General features: G+C 41.6%; 1 protein-coding gene and 1 long non-coding RNA gene across 2 annotated transcripts; both read right to left on the bottom strand.

The window, feature by feature from the left end:
• Window positions 1-746: 746 nt before the first annotated feature.
• LOC139388553 (F-box/WD repeat-containing protein 5-like) lies at window positions 747-13,385 on the bottom strand. Its single transcript, XM_071135283.1, has 9 exons — window positions 13,219-13,385; window positions 12,074-12,269; window positions 11,580-11,737; window positions 10,863-11,046; window positions 7,797-7,945; window positions 7,192-7,503; window positions 2,464-2,792; window positions 2,055-2,267; window positions 747-1,753 (listed from the first exon to the last, which is right to left on the bottom strand). Exons 2-9 carry the CDS (start codon window positions 12,258-12,260, stop codon window positions 1,480-1,482), a joined length of 1,806 nt encoding a protein of 601 aa, XP_070991384.1. The 5' UTR covers window positions 12,261-12,269; window positions 13,219-13,385; the 3' UTR covers window positions 747-1,479.
• A 1,086-nt stretch (window positions 13,386-14,471) lies between these two features.
• On the bottom strand, window positions 14,472-17,487 carry LOC139388566 (uncharacterized). The gene is made up of 2 exons (XR_011629298.1): window positions 17,126-17,487; window positions 14,472-17,026 (listed from the first exon to the last, which is right to left on the bottom strand). It is a non-coding gene; the product is annotated as an uncharacterized lncRNA (long non-coding RNA).
• Window positions 17,488-20,105: the final 2,618 nt, after the last annotated feature.

Genomic DNA, 20,105 nt, shown 5'->3' with positions numbered 1-20,105 from the left:
GTAAATGAGTATTTGATTTTGAATAGCTCAGTAATAGAGAATTATTATATTTCTAAGACATTTAAGTTTTGTATCATTCACAACACAATCTAGTGTGTAGGACCTGTTTCAAATAATCATTTTCACACTCAACATTGCCACTTCATATGCACACTCGCTCTGGAATGGGAAAAATATCCTTTATTTTATTCAGCTAAGTTCAATTATATTCTTACAATAAAATAATGTCATGGAACTTTAGCATTTCCGGTCTGCTAAATCAACTAGCCTACATCCCATAGCCAAATAACCCAGTAGGCCAACTCATTCTGTCCTTCTGAAATACATACATTTTTAGACTGGTCTAAAGGAAATGTATTGTGATGTGGTATATTAAATGGATTTGTTACTTTTTTTAAATGAAGATTTTTTAAATGTCCCAAAGGCTTGCATCAGCGGCTTGTAGCAGGTTGTTTTCATGGAGATGCTAAACGTGTTTTCTAATTAACAGGCCATTACCATGAGAACAGCAGTCATTTGCATGACAACCAGCTGACTAAATTGAATGACTGCCACAGTCCTATAGCTGATACAGCTAAATAACTGACTGTGGAGAAAATACAAACTACCTGAAACATAATGGATCTTTTGACAAAACTTATTTTGCATCTGTCCTAAAGAAATTGTGGTAACTTAACCAAAGACAGTCAACATATTGAGTACTTGTGTGTTTGGCTCTGATCGTAACTGAAGACAAGGATCTCAGATTGAACCTATCATGAAAGTGATAGAAATGTCTTATTTATTTTTTAAAAAGTCACTCAAAGCTGGCGTAAAGTTGCAGAATAGCCAGTGAAAACAAAACAAAAAACAGACATTTAAAAACAAACTTTTACATGTTTTTATGCATGACGAGAGCTGGGATAGGTCTCTCCAATCAGAGGTCATTTCAGATGTCATGATTGCAGATCTGCGGACATCACTAATGTGATGGTACAACCCAACATAAAAAAAACGTGAGAGAATATATAATTACTCGTATTGACAGAGCGAAATACTTAAAAAACCGAAGACAAGAAATGGGGTGGTCTTTGACCATATTTTAGTGTCTCCTTTTCCTTTAGTGAACAAACTATCATTTTCTCTTCTGAAGTCCTCTCCAATGTTTCTTCTCCAGTAGTTCATTCAATAATTGGAAACATGATCATTAAATAAAATGAATGTCACATCCCCCCCCAGACTTTGCAAAGGTCCAGGAGGAACTTGTCTGATCTTCACTGTAGGAGCGTGTCACCTTAAATAATGACATTTATGGAGAGGACTGTTGCACCTCCTTCTGGCTTACCCCAGCTCTCACATGTACCACAATGTGTAGGCAGCCATAACACAGTGAGTTCAAGGTAAAAGTGTGATTTACCCACACTGAAGATAACTACTGGAGAGTGCGTGCGTCACCCATGAGTCTTTCCCCCCACTATCTCCAGTCCCCTTCCGCCTGTCTTAGGGTTTCCCGTTGACAGAGGTGGTCTTCTTGTTGCGGCCCAGCCAGGAGAGGAGGCTGCGTGGGCGTGGGGGGTGGGCGGGCGTCTGGGCCAGGCGGACCATGCGTGGCGAGCGCCAAACCTTGATGGTGGAGTCGTCGCTGGCGGAGAGCAGCAGCTCCTGGTCGGCCGGGCTGAAGGCCACAGAGTTGACCACGTCGTCGTGCTGCAGCCGCGCCAGGCAGATGTTGTAGTGGCGGTCCCAGATGTAACCGTGTTTGTCCTCTGCGCCACTAGGGGGAGAGCGATAGACCAGTCACTGGTGAATGACTAAAGTAGGTGATTTCTGTGCTCAGTTCAACTTCATAAAACTAATTCTGAACAGGATTATGGTGTTATCAAATCAGAAAATCTGCATATGGTAAGACATGTCCTTCATATAATCCACACAATTTCTCCCTGTTAGTATCGGACACAAACGCCCAATACCTTTACACAGACAACTTTTAAAAAGGGATCCGAAATTCTTTATAAAACACCACCATAGCGACCCCATACTGCCTGTAAATGTTAGAGCAGACTTGACATACGTACCTGGCCACAAAGTCTCTGCTGACGTCCAGGAAGATGAAGAAGCACTCGTCGTTGGGCGTGAAGGCTCGGTGGGCCCTCAGGCTCCGTCTCTCCTCCCGCAGGCTTTTCAGGTCAATAACGTGCAGGTCGATCTCCTCGGCAATGGGGGGCGGAGACATGGGGTCAGAGATCACGCAGCCCGCCGGCCAAGCCCGACTGTTCACATACAGATACCTGGACAGACGGACAACAGCATGGACATACTTGTTCAGCATTATAAACAAAGTGAGGAAAGCAAGGTGATTTGCAAGACAAATAGTTACTATGACAGTCATTCAACGGGTTTCAGGTACACTCCTCCTGCAACATCTTTGCCCCTGTAGCCATGCAACCAAGTTATCCAGCCTCTTCACGACTAACACTCACTCACCTGTGGTCTGGAGACAGGCCCATGCCGATGATGTGGCCGTGAATGTCGATCACATGGTCCAGAGAGTCAAAGAACTCATCAGTGCTGCGCTCCTCCCCCAAAACAGGTCCAGACGTGGTCATCTGGTCAGGCATGATCCGCTTGATGCCGATCTGGTGGGGGGAGTAGGTAAGGCTGCCGGTGGTGAAGAGCAGGTAGGTCTTATCCTCTTCGTCCCCAGGGGCCGAGGAGAGCACGTTGGGGTCTGGGGCCTTGGTGTGGGTTCTAGCCATGAGCCGGGCCCACTTGGTCTCCAGCTCCCTCGCCTCTGAGGCCTCACTGTGACGACCCTGAGGGCACCAGAGGGAGAGGGGAGAAAGGATCAGCGAATACCAAATCAAGATTAGGGATGGGCACAGTTAATCGAATATCCGAACAGATGTTAGTATTCGATTACTTGAGTTGGTCATTTTTTTTTTTTATCTATATTTTTTTGGCCTATTTTGACAATGAAAAAGTTGTTACAAATGTAATTATCCTTGTGACATTGTTACCTAAAAGGATATACCATGACATTTTAAATACTTAAAATGGCTGCATTGCACTTTTTATCTCAAAGTCAAATCATTTCTGGATAACAATTAAAAGGGGAAATCAGGAGTTGCTACATCCATTTTTGGACTTATGAATTAATTGTACTCATTGATTTTTAAAAGAATATATAAAACGTATAAATGTCTCATGAGCTTAGTTCCACTGTCATTACCCATCAGAACCCAAAATATAAGCTTGTTTTACTCCAATGTTTGTTTACAATTTCTTACAAACTATAGCCTCAAAACATGGTTAAAACTATCATTTTGATATAATGGATGGTCAGTCCTTGCATCCATAGCGTTCTATGAACTTGAGTGGTTCAATTTCTCCAGGCCCAGCCATCAGCTTTTTACTGAACCAGGGAGACAACTTTGTTATCGTTTCTACTGCAGATTGCCGTGTCGAGTACCTTACTGTGATTTTGACCATTTCAATTGAAAACAAAAGAAACACAATTAGCTTCTTAGCAAAGAGCAATATCTCAAGCATGAATTTTGCTAGGACTGTCGGAGTGGGGAGGGGGAAACTGAAAACTAGATGTTATTGGTAGAGAGGTTTGGAACTCTTTCTTATCGGTCTATTAATGAATTTACCGCCTGGTGACATCACAAGACAGGCAAAACAGGCTAAAATTTCAAGCAGCATTTTCAAACAGCTCTTTCACCAAAAGGGGATCATTTTCGCAGTATTATTCAAACCTCATTGTGAAAATATACACAGTGTACAAAACTTCAGGAACAACATTCTCTTTGCATAACAGCTTTCACCTGGTCAGTCTATGATCCCTTATTAAATCCACTTCAAATCAGTGTAGGTGGGGAGGAGTTGGCCTCCAACTACTCTTAAACACAAGTAAAACTAAATGCATGCTATTCAACCGATCACTGCCCGCACCTGCTCGCCCGTACAGCATCACTACTCTGGACGGCTCGGACTCGGAATACGTGGACAACTACCTAGGTGTCTGGTTAGACTGTAAACTCTCCTTCCAGACTCACATTAAGCATCTCCAATCCAAAATTAAATCTAGAATTGGCTTCCTATATCGCAAAAAAGCATCCTTCACTCATGCTGCCAAACATACCCTCATAAAGCTGACCATCCTATCGATCCGCGACTTCGGTGATGTCATCTATAAAATAGCCTCCAACACTCTACTCAGCAAACTGGATGCAGTCTATCACAGTGCCATCAGTTTTGTCACCAAAGCCCCATATACTACCCACCATTGCGACCTGTACGCTCTCGTTGGCTGGCCCTCGCTTCATACTCGTTGCCAAACCCACTGGCTCCAGGTCATCTATAAGTCTCTGCTAGGTAAAGCCCCACTATCTCAGCTCACTGGTCACCATAGCAGCACCCACTCGTAGCACATGCTCCAGCAGGTATATTTCACTGGTCACCCCCAAAGCCAATTCCTTCTTTGGTCGTCTATCCTTCCAGTTCTCTGCTGCCAATGACTGGAACGAACTGTAAAAATCTCTGAAGCTAGAGACTCATATCATATCACTAGCTTTAAGCAACAGCTGTCAGAGCAGCTCACAGATCACTGCACCTGTACATAGCCCATCTGTAAACAGCCTCCATCTACCTACCTCATCCCCATACAGTATTTATTTAGCTCCTTTGCACCCCAGTATCTCTACTTGCACATTCATCTTCTGCACATCAACCATTCCAGTGTTTAATTGCTATATTGTAATTACTTTGCCACCATGGCCTATTTATTTCCTTAACATACCTCATTTGCACTCACTGTATATAAACATTTTGTTTTCTTTTGTTCTACTGTATTATTGACTGTATGTTTTGTTTATTCCATGTGTAACTCTGTGTTGTTGTATGTGTCGAATTGCTATGCTTTATCTTGGCCAAGTCGCAGTTGCAAATGAGAACTTGTTCTCAACTAGCCTACCTGCTAGCGTCCTACCTGGCTAACATCCAGTGAGATTGCAGAGCGCCAAATTCAAATACAGAAATACTCATTATAATAATTCAGAAAAGATACAACTATTTTACATAGGTTTAAAGATTAACTTCTTGTGAATCCAACCACGGTATCGGATTTAAAAAATGCTTTACGGCGAAAGCATACCTTACAATTATTTGAGAACATAGCTCAGCAGACAAATCATTACAAACAGTAACCAGCCAAGTAGAAGAGTTACACAAGTCAGAAATAGAGATCAAATTAATAACTAACATTTGATGATCTTCACATGTTTGCAATCAGAAGATATTAATTTATTCAATAAATGTTCCTTTTGTTCGATGAAGTCTTTTTATATCCGAAAACCTCCATTTGTTTGCGTGTTTTCTTCAGTAATCCACAGGCTCAAACACAGTCACAACAGGCAGACAAAAAAATCCAAACTGTATCCGTAAAGTTCATAGAAACATGTCAAACGATGTTTATATTCAATCCTCAGGTTGTTTTTAACCTAAATAATCGATAATATTTCAACCGGACAATAACGTCGTCAATATAAAAGGTAAACAAGAAAGGCACTCTCTCGGTTGTGCGCATGAAAAAGCTCTGACACAGCATGGTCCACTCATTCAGGCTGCTCTTACTCCCTCATTTTTCAGAATACAAGCCTGAAACAATTTCTAAAGACTGTTGACATCTAGTAGAAGGCATAGGAACTGCAATTTGAGTCCTAAGTCAATGGATACTGTAATGGCATTGAATAGAAAACTACAACAAAAAATCCTTCTTCCTGAATGGATTTTTCTCAGGTTTGCGCCTGCCAAACCAGTTATGTTAATACTCACAGACATTATTTTAACAGTTATGGAAACTTTAGAGTGTTTTCTATCCAAATCTAGTAATTATATGCATATCCTATCTTCTGGGCCTGAGTAGAAGGCAGTTTAATTTGGGCATGCTTTTCATCCAAAATTCCAAATGCTGCCCCCTACCCTAGAGAAGTTAAATAAAGGTGAAAAAAAAGAGACAGGTTAAAGAAGGATTTTTAAACCACGAGACACAGATTGTATACGTGTGCCATTCATTTGATTGAATGGGCAAGACAAAAGATTGAGTATCAAGACTGGTCCACCATCCAAAGGACATCCAGCCAACTTGACACAACCTTGGGAAGCATTGGAGTCAACATGGGCGAGCATCCCTGTGGAACGCATTTGACACCTTGTAAAGTCCATGCCCTGACGAATTGAGGCTGTTCTGAGGGCAAAAAGGGATGCAACTCAATACTAATGTAATGTCAGTGTATATAAAAGACAGTAAATCACATTTGACTGCACTGGGCCTTTAATAAAAAAAATTTAATGTAGTTTTTATAACGTGCGTTGAGCTACTGCTGCGCATTTATTTCACGTTCACATGCTATCAGAGTTATCGGAAATTCCTAGTTCCAACTGGGAAGTTTCACTTGAACGACCCTCCAAATTAGAATTATAAGTGGACTGAATTGCTACGTTTCACCACCAACTTTTTCAACCAAAAAAAATGAAACATTTGACTGCTACTACCTAATCAATATGGATAACGTAGCTAGTTTGACCATATTGTCAATGTGAAGCAAGCTAACTTTATTATTAGAAATGTTACCTAGCTTATCAAGTTTGCTAGAATCTTATTGGTTGAAGAATTGTTCCTGACAAAAGCATATGAATGAAACAAAGTCACATTTCCGACATCACCACTAGGAAATGGGAAGTTTGGACGAGCATGTGAACGCGGCATTAGCCCCCCAGTCTGCCCTGACATTGGTATGCTATTTTGCCAGTTCCAAATGGCAATTACAGACGTGCAAACTCTGTTAGGTGCGCAAGACTTGAGACCGAGCAATGCAGAACACTCACCAGAAAACCTTGACTGAATCAGTTCCATCATGGCAAAAATCTGACTTTTCACTAGCGGAGAAAGGCAGCCTGTTCTCTGCCATGTGCATGTGTGTCATTTTGATTGGTCAAGAGAGTCCAGAGCATTTATTTCTATTACATTTTTTGTAATTTCAACTATCCGGATAGTGAAATAATGTCAAATGCCCATTCCTCATCAGGATGAAGTTGTAAAGTGCATGTGGTCAAATGACTATTTTGCAGACTTTCCATTTGTTACATAGAAAATCCATGTTTTCATACTGGCCTTCTCTACTGTAACACACAACCTTTGGGAGTGCCCACCTGTATGACATGCTCCAGCCCAGAGGGGGTGAGCTGAGGGAGGTGGGCTGTTGACAGACCCTGCAGTCTCATCTCCCGCCGGCGCTCTTCGTCGTCCTCCTCATCCTCCTCGCTGTCAGTGGTGCCCAGGTCAAAAAGCAGGGGTTGGTGACTCAGGGGCTGGCTCTGACCCTGGGCCTCGTAGTCAAGCAGCAGGTCTGGGGAGTCGTGGCGCCGGCAGTGGGCCACCATCACGGTGCGGATGGTGCTGGCGTTGATGTTCTGGATCTTAAAGAGCCGCTTGACCACGTTGACATTTTCAGACTCCACATCCTGTGGAGAGAAAGGCTCATGCATGAACACACATGGCACAGTGAAATACATACAGGTCATTAGACTGGAAGGAACTTAAGCAAATATACTTATGGGGCTGATAGCTCTGACTAGGGGAGAGCGAGGGGGAGCTGACATGGGCCAAAGACAAAGAAACTGATTCATTCACATTAATTCTGTGCGAGACATCCACAATTTAGCTCAATGATCCAGTCAAAATGGTCAATATATAAATTGTTCAAGAACTGTTGTCCTCTACCAACCATAACATTTTGACCATGTAGGGGACCGACCTGAAAGGCTTTGTTGAGCCAGAGCACAGAGCAGGAGGTCATGTTGCCGATCCAGTGCAGGTTGCCAGAGATGAGGTGGGTCTCGTTAAGCCAGCAGCCAAACACATCATAGGGCTTGTTCCTCACACGTGACAGGAGGGTGTAGTTCTCTGTGGAGGAGGACAAGACAGTTATGGTTCTCCATGTTTTCCACATCGGATAATGAGCCCTTAAACTCGATCACCGCATGGGCCATATTGAAAAAAAAAAGAACTAATTTGCGGGCCAGACAGACTGTTTACAACTGCAACCCAAACTGGACATTGTTTTACTATTAAAAAAAATAAATATATATATATATATGCCCCTTCATAAAATGTCCACTTATGTACATAGGACGTTGTATGTAGCATTAACAAATAATAAAAAATAGCCTACCGTAAAACTTCCATTTATAGCCCCAGCACTTATTTACTTAAATCACTGAACACAACAGGCGCTTAGACAGGTTTTTAGAGACAGGCAACCATTTCCTTAATGCATTTCCTAATTAGCATAGTTAATTGTTTAATTTCAGCATTTTAAATAAATTTCTTCATTTCCTGCACCAATGTGTCACGCTTATTTGGTCGTTGTATGCCTTTAATTATTCTGTCAAGGAAAGGTTTTTTTTCTTCTCCTCAAACTTTGGCTTTTTGGCCAGTTCTTACTTTTGCCACTAGAGGGCGATCAGACAATTTATACGGGTTTGCACCAGACATGTCATGTCCGCAGTTTTTCGGCCAAATAGGGCGACTTTGAAAACGAAGTTGAGGGTAAAAATGTATTGCTCGCGGGTTTCGGGTTTTTGAGCTACTTCTAAATTGCATCGCGGCCGCCATGGCATTTCTCATTATTATATTTCACTGTGACCTGCTGCTGCTGACTATCAGGCAGTGAGAAGGTTGTTACTGAACAAGTGGTGGGGAAGGACGGAAGGGTGTGTGTTGAGATCACTGGTTGAGAAAGCGCTGTAGCTAAGTCACGGAGACCGAGCAGCACGCGCGCATGTCGTGACAACTTTTTACCATTTGTAGGTAGGCTATTTAGATTGTCGTTATGGAGACACCTATTACCAACCATTTTTCCAGAAAACATTAACGCGGTAGAACTGATATAACAGCGACAAAGCACTGGAGAATGACTTTAGGCTCACTAGAGCGCTTTAGATACATTTGCTCTGTGGTGGTGGTTTAAAGTAAACTGCATTTTAATGTCGCCTTTTCTGATGGAAAACCGTATCAAGCGAAGGGTTTTATGCGTGCTCACGAGTTCTAAGGTCTCAAGAGCTGCGCGAGTGGAAACTTGAAATTAAAGTTATGGAACTCCCTCTTGAGCTTCTGTTATGGGGAATGACATTGATTAAAATGTGGAGAATGATACATTTGCATCTGTTGGCCATCAAGTCGGCTATTTATTTATATGCCATTGTAGACTACTGTAGTCTACCATTTGATACAATAAATATGTTGAAATTACAATATGCTGGAGTCATTGCAAATCAATTTGTGCCACTTGTGTAGCCTACATGGAGCAGGAGAACGGATTTAATAAATAGTTTATAACTTCAGTTTGTTGTTGTAGGCTTGTGTTATTATGCAGTTATGAAATGGTCATGTTTAATTAAATTGGAAGTTATCGATTGTGATCATGGTGACAGATCTATCGCAAATGTATAATTCTCCAAATTTAATGTCAGTTTCATTGTGGATTTTTCCCTGAAATAGATGTTGGCCTATAGGCTACCTGCATCTAGCGCAGCAAACCACGGCAAAGCTGAATTGCAATTATAAACCCCGATTTTAGTCAGTAGCCTATGCCTATTAAAATAAATCTAACAAATAGGCCATTTATAATGGTTTGTAGTCTTAACATCTGACTGCCAGAAAATAGCCTAACAATCAATCATCCAAGTGATTTTTTATTATTATTATTATTTATTTTTTTCTTGCTCAGAGATTGACATTCTCTGTCCAACTTTCATCACTCAATTTCTCCTGTTGGATTTATCTATAGTAATGTACATGCAAACAGGATTATCAACGTAATTAGAGCAGTAAAAATAAAAGTTGTGTCATACCCGTGGTATACGGTCTGATATACCATGGCTGTCAGCCAATCAGCATTCAGGGATCGAACCACCCAGTTTATATTTATGAATGCTGATTGGCTGTCAGCCGTGGTATATCAGACCGTATACCATAGGTATGACAGATCAAATATTAAAGATGCACTATGCAGAAATCACACCACTATTTCCTGATTGCAAAAATGCTAATAGTTTGCCTTATTTTAGTCTGTGACATAATCAAGTATAGTGTAGAGAATCATTGCACGACGTAGTGGTAATTTACCCGTGTGTGAATCCTTTATCAAATAATTTTGACAACCAAGATGACATTCTCTGTAGGCTACAGCAATGACTGTTGCAACTGAAACTTGGCATCTACATTTAGCCTACAACACATTTCAACTCCTCTAAAAGAGGACAGGCTCATTGTAATGGCTGGATGGAATAAATGAAACAGTATCAAACATATGGAAACCACATTTGACTCCATTCCATTTATGTCATTACAATGAGCCTGTCCTCCTATAGCTCCTCCCACCAGCCTCCACTGGTAGTAGTAGCTATGGTCTGGCTTGGGTGTGTCAGAGCAAATATGTAACTTTAAAGACCTGTATTGCATGTAAAAAGACAGTGTGAGGAAATGTTTGTTGCCTAACTGTTAGGGTGAAAATTAAGGTGCGCCTGCGTATGTCATTTAGTGCGCCTGGGTATATGTCATTTCTTCCACATTATGTCTCACATGAGTCACAATGTCAGTGTGTCGTAACAGCATTTTGTGTCCCAAAACATTTATAATGAGGATAACTTGCATTTTGAATTAAGTCATTGGTCTTTAAAAAAATTTAATTGGGGTTTGTGATACACATTCCAGAAAAATGACCAATGAAAGCACAAGAGAAAGAGCGAATAGAGGAAGAGAGACAAGGAAGGAGACAAAAGCGAGTGAGAAACAGCAGGAGAGAGTGTGTGTGTCCTACCCAAGCTAATGACAGCGATCTCCCCAGAGGAGGAGTGATGAGAGCCCAGGTAGACTCCAGACACCAGTAGCAGGGTGTCGTCAGCGTTGAACTGGGAGAACTGGGTGTAGCCCCAGTTGAACTGGCGCATGCTGGAGCTGTGCACCATGGTGATGGTGCCATCGGGCCGCTCTGTGTCCCAAAGCTGACCAGCACAGGCAGGTGAGAGGAGGATGTTAGATAATGAGAAAAGCAGTATATTGGGGTTGTTAACTGGATTCATCCTGACATTCGTGATTTATAGTTGTTGATTATTATTAATGTACTTATTTGACATTTTTACGTCACTGCTAGGAGCTAGAAACAAGTATGTCACTGCACCCACTATAACAAGTGCTAAACTGTGTACGCGACCAATAACCTTTGATTTGAGATGTCAAATCTACAGCTACGATGTGCAAATCTCAACAATTACATTTGTTTCCCCTACATCCCATTTTTGGGCACTACAAACTTGAAACTAAGGTCCACAATGGCTCCTGTGCTGTAATATTGACAAATAGCTATATTTTAGTTTTTGCATTATAGCAGACAATGATCCATTTGGGCCATTATGCTAACATTGGTCTTGGTGCAAAAATGTATCCTTGCAACTGTTATTGTGGAACATCTTTATTTGGCTTATCCCTGGCACTAGGCTAAAACTACGGTCTTCTCCAGTCATATAATGTGACGGACCTTGACGGTGCAGTCTTTGGAGCAGGAGGAAAAGCGGTGTCCGCGATGGGAGAAGGCCAGGTGGAGGACCTGGTCATGGTGCTCTTTCAGAGTTTGGACCTCCACACAGGGGATACAGTCAAACAGACGCTTGAACTCCCTGTACCATGACAGAGAAGCTAGGGACAGAGATAGGAGGAAGAAGTCAAACATCTATGCAAATCGGCGACAACAGTACTTCAAGCCACTGCGCAACAGTTAACACGAGAACACAAGATAGTGACTCAGTACTGCAATAATTCATACCTCAAGTAGGAGCTGGACAAGGGCACTGTGTGCTGGCCTGGCACATTCATTTTTTACAGTACAATACTTTCCTTCTTTATAAGTTGAAATATGTCCATCCTTTCCTATGATGGAACCATTAATTTGCTGAAATCAACATAATTTCCTGTATTGTTGGGTTTAAAATGGAATTAACCCAACCCTACTGCCTGGTGTTCTATGTGACCTACCAGGGTGTCTGGGCACAGAGCGGGGGATCCTATAGTAGCTGTAGAACAGCTCCCTCCACAGGAACTCATCTTTGGACACTGCCAACCACTGTCTGCAGGCCAGGCCAGCACTCAGCACAGTGTCATGAGGGAGACGCAGGAAGATCTCAAGCACCAAGCTGTCTGGCAGGGCTGGGCCATCATCCATCCTGACATCCTGCATGGGAATAGCACAGGTAAAAGTGTTCTTCTGATACACACTTTAGGTCAAAGTATTGTTATTAGGCTATACTGTAACACATGCATGACCGCAGCACCCTAAATGTGTAAGACCCTGCCCCACAAAATAACCCTACCTCCCACTCTCTCTCATTCTATATTAAGTATGACAGCTGAGAGTTTGACAGGAGATCACCACATGGCATGTTTTCCCACTGAGGCCCAACAACCACTTCACTGGACTGGTTGCATGATATCATGAGTTGATTCAATGAAGTGGAATGAACCAGTCATGTTGATCATTAATATGGAATAATGACAACAATGAATGGGGGCTATATCTATAAATGTGTCGTTTCCTGAAAAGCTGCTAGTTAACGTTATCTTGCATTCGCAAGTAAAATAACACCCTTCCTGTAACGTTAAACGATATCTAGATACTGTAGCTACCTACATTACCAACAACAGACAGCAATTTTCAATGTAACTAGCTAGTTAGCTAGCGAGGCTAGTTGAGAATTATCAGTTGCATATCGTCCGAGTTCAGAATTATCAGCGATGATGTTAGCTAACTCGCTACATAGGCTAGCTAAAAGGAACAGTCACATTAACACTGACAACACCGTTACTGTTTGTTTCGAAATATGTTAGGAATAATACACATCATAAAAGGTAACGTTACCTCGCCAGCTTAGCTACTGGTTAACGCTACGTCACGGGATGCAAAACGGTCACCTCACCAGTTAGCTAACGTTAGCGACCTTACGCAAAAGCTAACTTAGCTAGAAAATAGCTAATCTAACGTTACAAGCTAGCTGTCATTCGTTCCTAAATGTTACTTTGCCAGTTTGTAACGTTCTTTCCATTACCACATTATTTCAGTATAAACTATTCTGGTTTTATTTCCACAAAATAAATTCGAACAATAATATAAAATCGTGACCCACCTGCCCTTTGACAATCTGTATGCAGACAAATCAAATGGCCAGCCGAGGATAGCTAGTCAGAAGCGAGTGAAAAAAAATTCAACAACAATCTTCCGCCCCCGGCGAGACGTCTGGTCGCCCATTAAAAGAACCAACAAGTCAATTGCAGAACCCTCGCTACTTCATAGGAAGGGTAACTCAATCAAATACAGAGCGACAGCCTGCCAGTTCCACTCTGTGGACAACGAATCCCATTGTTAGGGTGGAGACATACAGTGCCTTTAGAAAGTTATCAAAACCCTTGGTTTATTCCACGTTTTATTGTGCTACAGCCCGAATTCAAAATGGATTAAATATATATTTTTCTCTCACCCATCTACACACAATAACCCATGATGACTAAGTGAAATCATGTTTTTTTAAGTTTTTCCAATTTTTTTTGAAAATGAAATATAAAAATATTATTTTTTATAACTATTCTCACCCCTGAGTCAATACATTTTAGAATCACCTTTGGCAGCGTTTCCACCTACGAGTCTTTCTGGGTAAGTCTCTAAGAGCTTTGCACATTATTCTTAAAAACAAATGTCAAGCTCTGTCAAGTTGGTTGTTGATCATTGCTAGACAGCCGTTTTCAAGTTTTGCCATAGATTTTCAAGCCAATTTAAGTCAACTGTAACTAGGCTACTCAGGAACATTCAATGTCGTCTTGGTAAGCAACTCCTGTAGATTTGGCCTTGTGTTTTAGGTTTTCGTCCTGCTGAAAGGAGAATTTGTCTCCCAGTGTCTGTTGGAAAGTAGACTGAACCAGGTTTTCCTCTAGGATTTTGCTTGTGCTTAGTTTTATTCAGTTTATTTTTATCCCCCAAAAACTTCCTAGTCCTTGCCGATGACAAGCAGAACCATAACATGATGCAGCCACCATCATGCTTGAAAATATGAAATGTGGTAGTCAGTGATGTATTATGTTGGATTTTCCCTGAACATGATGCTTTGTACATCACAGATGTCTGCACCAGTAATTATGGATGAATAATGCAGAGGACACTCACTCTGGCTGTCAACAAATTCCTCTATTAACAAATAGCTACATGGTTTTGCACATTCCATTTTCCTGTACCCAAGGAGACCTTGAGTAGGCCCTCCTTTTACACACACAACAGATAGTTTATTTTGTTTACTGCTTACTATTGATATTTTGTGTTTATAAATCTGTGGTTATTTTTATTTAACCTTTATTTATACAGGGAATCCCAATTGAGACCAAGGTATCCTTTTTTTTTAAAATTTTTTTAACTCTGTTTATTAAGTTTTACACACACATGACAACACAAAGCAATATAAATAATATACTCAACTAGAAAAAAAAAATACTAATAAAAAAAATAGCTTTAAAGAAACCATACTTTAGACAAGTTAAACACACCAGGGAGAAGGCTACAAAGGTTAAAGGGCAATCTATAGTACAGGGACAGAACAAACACCTCACCATTGTTCCTGTAAACAGTCAAGGGATAAGGGTGGAGAAATGCTTTCAAATAAAGTTTACAATGCTTAAAACAAAAAAAAATAGAATGATTATTCATGTAGGCGTGAACAAAATGTAAAAATAACTGGGAAAAACAAGCTCACACTTCAGTCTCTGCCCGGGCAAGATGAACAAGGCATCCATGGGTCACAATCAATAAGCACATGGACCTTAATGCCCCCCTGCAAAAAAACAGAGAGAGGCTCCTCCAACCCTTAAGTCACAGGGGGGTCAAATACAGACTTATTTTAGTTTTAATTGGAATGCCATCAGAGGATGGACTGTTTAAAGTAAGACCGGAATGGAGCCCAAGCCTCATTAAACAGTTTGGGGTTCCCACGTGAATTTAATTAAATTTTTTCTAGTTTCAGAGTGCACAACACATCTCTCACCCAATATTTACAAGATGGGGGAGCTGCCATCTTCCAGTTCTGTAGTATTAGCCGTCTAGCTAAAAGAGTTGTATAAGCAACAGTGTCCGACTGGATTCTTGATAGGGGGGTACCCATGGGCAGTACTCCAAAAAGGCTGTAAGGGGAGACGGATCTATAACAGTGTAATATATAAATCAGAGAAACATTTAAATATTAATTCCCAGAAACCTGACAGTTTATGACAGCCCCAAACATATGCAACAGTGTGGCTGGTTCCACTTTACATCTGACACAGGTAGGATCAAAATCAGAGAATATTCTTCCAAGTTTGGCCCCGACCAGTGGATACGGTGAACCACCTTGAATTGAATGAGGCTGTGTCTAGTGCTAAAAGAGGACGAGTGCACCCTGTGCAGCACAGATTCCCAGGCATCTTCCCCAAGTTCCTCCCCCAAATCCTTTTCCCATCGAGTCTTTAAAAGGCACCAAAGAAGGGTTCTGTAAGTCATGAATGATTGCATATACATCTGAAATTGCGCCCCTAGGAAGCTTGTTCAACTCCAAGATGCTCTCTATAGCTGTATTTGCAGGCCTATGGGGAAATCCAGGTGTGTTAGCTCTGACAAAGTTTCTAGTCTGGAGATAGCGGGAAAAGTGGGATTGGGGGAGATTGAACTTTTCCTGCAGCTGAGAAAAAGAGGCAAATGTATCATCAAAGAATAATTGGGCTAGCGAGGAGAGGCCTAGTGAGTGCCAAATGCCAAAAGCCCCATCATTCAAAGATGGAGGAAATAAAATGTTCTGATTGATTGGGCCTGATAAAGAAAAGCCTCGGAACTGATTCCAAATTTGAAGAGACTGCTTTACAATTGGGTTGACACACCTTTTGCCTAGGGACACTAGGAGAGACGAGCACAACACAGAGGAAAGTGCTGCAGGTTTACACAATTCAGACTCCATCTGGACCCAGAGTGGTCTAGGGCCAGTAGGATCAGTCTGCAGCCAGTACAGAAGGGCTCTGAAATTTGCAGCCCAGTTGTATGTCTGAAAATTTGGTAGAGCTAAACCCCCCCAATGACCTAGGCTTCTTCTTCTACCAAGCTGTGGTACCTTGCCATCCCAAATAAAATGCATGAATGTTTGATCCAGTGAAATAAAAAAAGATTTTGGAATAAAAATGGGTAAACATTGAAATAAATATAAAAATTTGGGCAACACATTCATTTTAATGAAATTAATCCTTCCGATAAGAGAGAGGGGTAGCGAATTCCAAAAAGTAAAAGATCGTTTCAAACTGTCTGCTAGAGTAACAAAGTTTTCCTGAAACAAATTTGAATATTTCCTTGTCACTTTAACTCCCAAGTAGGTGAATTGATCCCGGACAATCTTAAACTGAGAACTTGTAGAAGAGCACTTTAAAGCAGCCTTGTTTACCGGAAAAAGCTCACTCTTGCCTAGATTCAGCTTGTACCCTGAGATTGATCCAAACTTTTTAAGAACAGATAGGGCACGTGGCAATGAGGTATCAAGGTTGGAGATAAACAAAAGGAGGTCGTCAGCATATAGCGAGACTTTCTGCTCCCAGCCCGCCCTGATTGTACCTAGAATGACATCATTAGAGCGTAGTGCAATGGCGAGAGGCTCGATTGCCAAAGCAAACAACAAGGGGGAGAGTGGACAACACTGTCTGGATCCGCGGTGCAAGGGAAAATAGTCAGAGGACAAGTTATTAGTCCGTACCGAAGCCATGGGGGTCTCAAGGTCTCGGAGCGAGTGACGTCAATCGCGTTAATAGCGTCGATGGTGTCTCTGGGTTTGCAGGACTGCACGAGGTGCAGTGGAGACGCCAGGGCTGGGCGCACTCAGCTCTTACTCGGCTGCAGCGCCACCGGGCACTCAGCTCTTACTCGGCTGGAACACTCAGGGACTAGAAACAAAGTCACAATTGTTTCTGTAAATAAAATGTTGAAACAACTTGAATGCATTTGGTTTACTCTTTTCAAACAAGGGGATACTAGCTACATACCTGGGTCATCCCGTCCTGCATGTCCGTGTCCTCCTCCGTCGCTACTCCACTCAGGTGGGATTCCCCTATAAAACTGGCAAGTCGCCCATTAAGGGGGTTGGGCTCCGGTGTCCCCTTTCCCCCGCTCGTGGCACAAACACTGTCTGTGTACGGCTATGTGCCTTTCGGCCTCCACTTGTCTGACCACGTCTTTTTTTTTACCTCCTGCATTCACAGCGTCCGCCACATGCTGCCACTAACGCTTTTTGGCATTTGTAATGCCAAAAAGTATATTTGTTCTTGCTTCAACCTCCCCTTCAAGAACTTCGTGAAATTGCTTTTTTTTACCCTTCTGTCGTGCTTTGCCGTCATGCAGTCAGTATGGCTGAATATTAATTAGGGGCGTTTCACTGACTATTTATAGGCAACTATGAGCGTTAAAAGGGTGGGACAAGACGCTCGCTCACGTGCGCCAAATGTCGAGTTAATTGTGATTTGTGAAGGGAAACCGGCGTGGGACATGCGTGCGCACTGTGTTATAAATCATGCGCGTAAGCACATTCTGTGTTTTGTCCGTACGCCACCTTTTGAGTGAATCCTCCGCACAGTTTTATAAATGAGGGCCCAGAGGTGTCAGAACAGAGTACTCGGGTCGGGGTGTAAACGGTCTATAACCCATACAGTCTATGACCAAAACCATCTTCTGAAGCCAAGCCATGTTGTGACTCAGCAAAATTACGATTATACTGCAAACAAGTCTAATATACCAGTTTGGTTTACTCAATATTTAACCAAAATAAGAGTTATGCACTATTAAATTAATTCAGTAATTTAACAGTGTTCATTGCTCATTAAAACAAGACACCTATAAGAGAATGGTTTGTATTTTTTTCTCCATTGGCCAAGGAGTTACAACCTAAAACGTGATCGGAGTGGTATCTTACCAGGCTGTCATATAGCTATGCTGGTGTAACGGATGTGAAACGGCTAGCTTAGTTAGCGGTGCGTGCTAAATAGCGTTTCAATCAGTGATGTCACTTTCTCTGAGACCTTGAAGTAGTGGTCCCCTTTGCTCTGCAAGGGCCGCAGCTTTTGCAGAGCAAAGGGAACCACTACTTCAAGGACTGGTTGTCCTTGTAGGTAGACAAATTTGCAGGATTGTGTTAATAACCTGAACTGTGATCTACTGTAAAGGTCTACTACACAATTGTGTGTATGAACATGTAGAAGGGGCAATTATAGATGACAAATAGACCTTTGAATTTCACTGGGTGCAAAATAAACATATTTGCTGTCCTAGTGAAGGGCCCTAGTATATATTCTATAATAATGTCAAACATAGAAAGATGAGCTTAAAACTGTTTAGGGCTGCAATCCCGTTAACAGGATCGATATGACAACAGCCAGTGAAAGTGCAGGGGACAAATTCAAAACAACAGAAATCTCAATTAAAATTCCTCAAACATACATGTATTTTATACCGTTTTAAATGTAATCTTGTTGTTAATCCCACCACAGTGTCCGATTTCAAATAGGCTTTACAGCGAAAGCACCACAAACGATTGTTAGGCCACCACTAACTCACAGAAAAACACAGCCATTTTTCCAGCCAAAGAGAGGAGTCACAAAAAGCACAAAGAGAGAAAATGAATCACTAACCTTTGATGATCTTCATCAGATGACACTCATAGGACTTCATGTTACACAATACATGTATGTTGTTTGATAAAGTTCATATTTCTATTTAAAAAATCAGAGTTTACATTGTCGCGTTACGTTCACTAGTTCCAAAAACATCCAGTGATTTTGCATAGCCACATCAAATTTACAGAAATAGTCATCATAAATGTTGATGCAACCGCTGTGTCAGATTTTTAAAAAACTTTACGGAAAAAGCTAAACATGCAATAATCTGAGAATGGCGCTCAGAATTTATTTTTTATCCGCCATGTTTGAGTCAACAGAAAAAATATTATAAATATTCCCTTACCTTTGATCCTCATCAGAATGCACTCCCAGGAATCCTAGTTCCACAATAAATGTTTGATTTGTTCGATAATGTCCATTATTTATGTCCAAGTAGCTACACCTCGACAAAAATAACACCTATGTGAGAATGCTATTCATTGACTACTGCTCAGCGTTCACCACAATAGTGCCCTCCAAGCGCATCACTATTGCTAAGGAACCTGGGACTGAACACATCCCTCTAACTGGATCCTAGACTTCCTGACGGGCCGACACCAGGTGCTGAGGGTAGGCAACAACACATCTGCCACACTGACCAACAACACGGAGACCCCTCCTGTACTCAGTTTACCCACAACTGCGTGGCTACGCATGACTCCAACTAACAGAGCGGCACGTCTTGCTCTTCATTGTAATCAGAGGGCTAATATAAATACTATGCATGCCAGTCGCTCTTCGCTAAGAGTTGAGGAGAGACTGAATTTTTAAAATATTTTTTTACAAGAAATGTTAAATTCCAAATTGTTTGCATACTCAACTTACACACAGCTCTGGCACACACACTTACCCCACATGCCACCAGGGGTATTTTCACAGTCCCCAAATCCAGAACAAATTCAAAAAAGTGTACTGTATTATATAAAGCCATTATTGCTCAAATGAACAGAATCTGGTTTAAAAAAACATAAAGCAACACCTTACGGCACAACGCCTCTCCCCTATTTGACCGAGATATTTTGTATGTATTTATATGTGGACTATGTGTGCTGTTTTGAAACGTATGTAGTTCTGTTGTCTATGTCATGTTACTTGTTTTGTGTGGACCCCAGGAACAGGAGCTGCTTTTGCAACAGCTAATGGGTATCCTAATAAAATACAAAAATCATTAAGCTTGCTAATGACTCCTGGTGGTAGGCCTGATCACTGACGACGATGAGGGCCTATAGGGAGCAGGTCCTGTCATGGTCCAAACACAGCCGTAAAGAAGGCATGACAATGCCTCTTCCCCCTCAGAAGGCTGTAAAGATGGGCT

The sequence above is a fragment of the Oncorhynchus clarkii genome, chromosome 29 (genome assembly GCF_045791955.1).
Source record: "Oncorhynchus clarkii lewisi isolate Uvic-CL-2024 chromosome 29, UVic_Ocla_1.0, whole genome shotgun sequence".
Classification (NCBI taxonomy): domain Eukaryota; kingdom Metazoa; phylum Chordata; class Actinopteri; order Salmoniformes; family Salmonidae; genus Oncorhynchus; species Oncorhynchus clarkii.
Note: the sequence above shows the minus strand (reverse complement) of the source record. Positions and strands in the feature narration are given on the sequence as shown.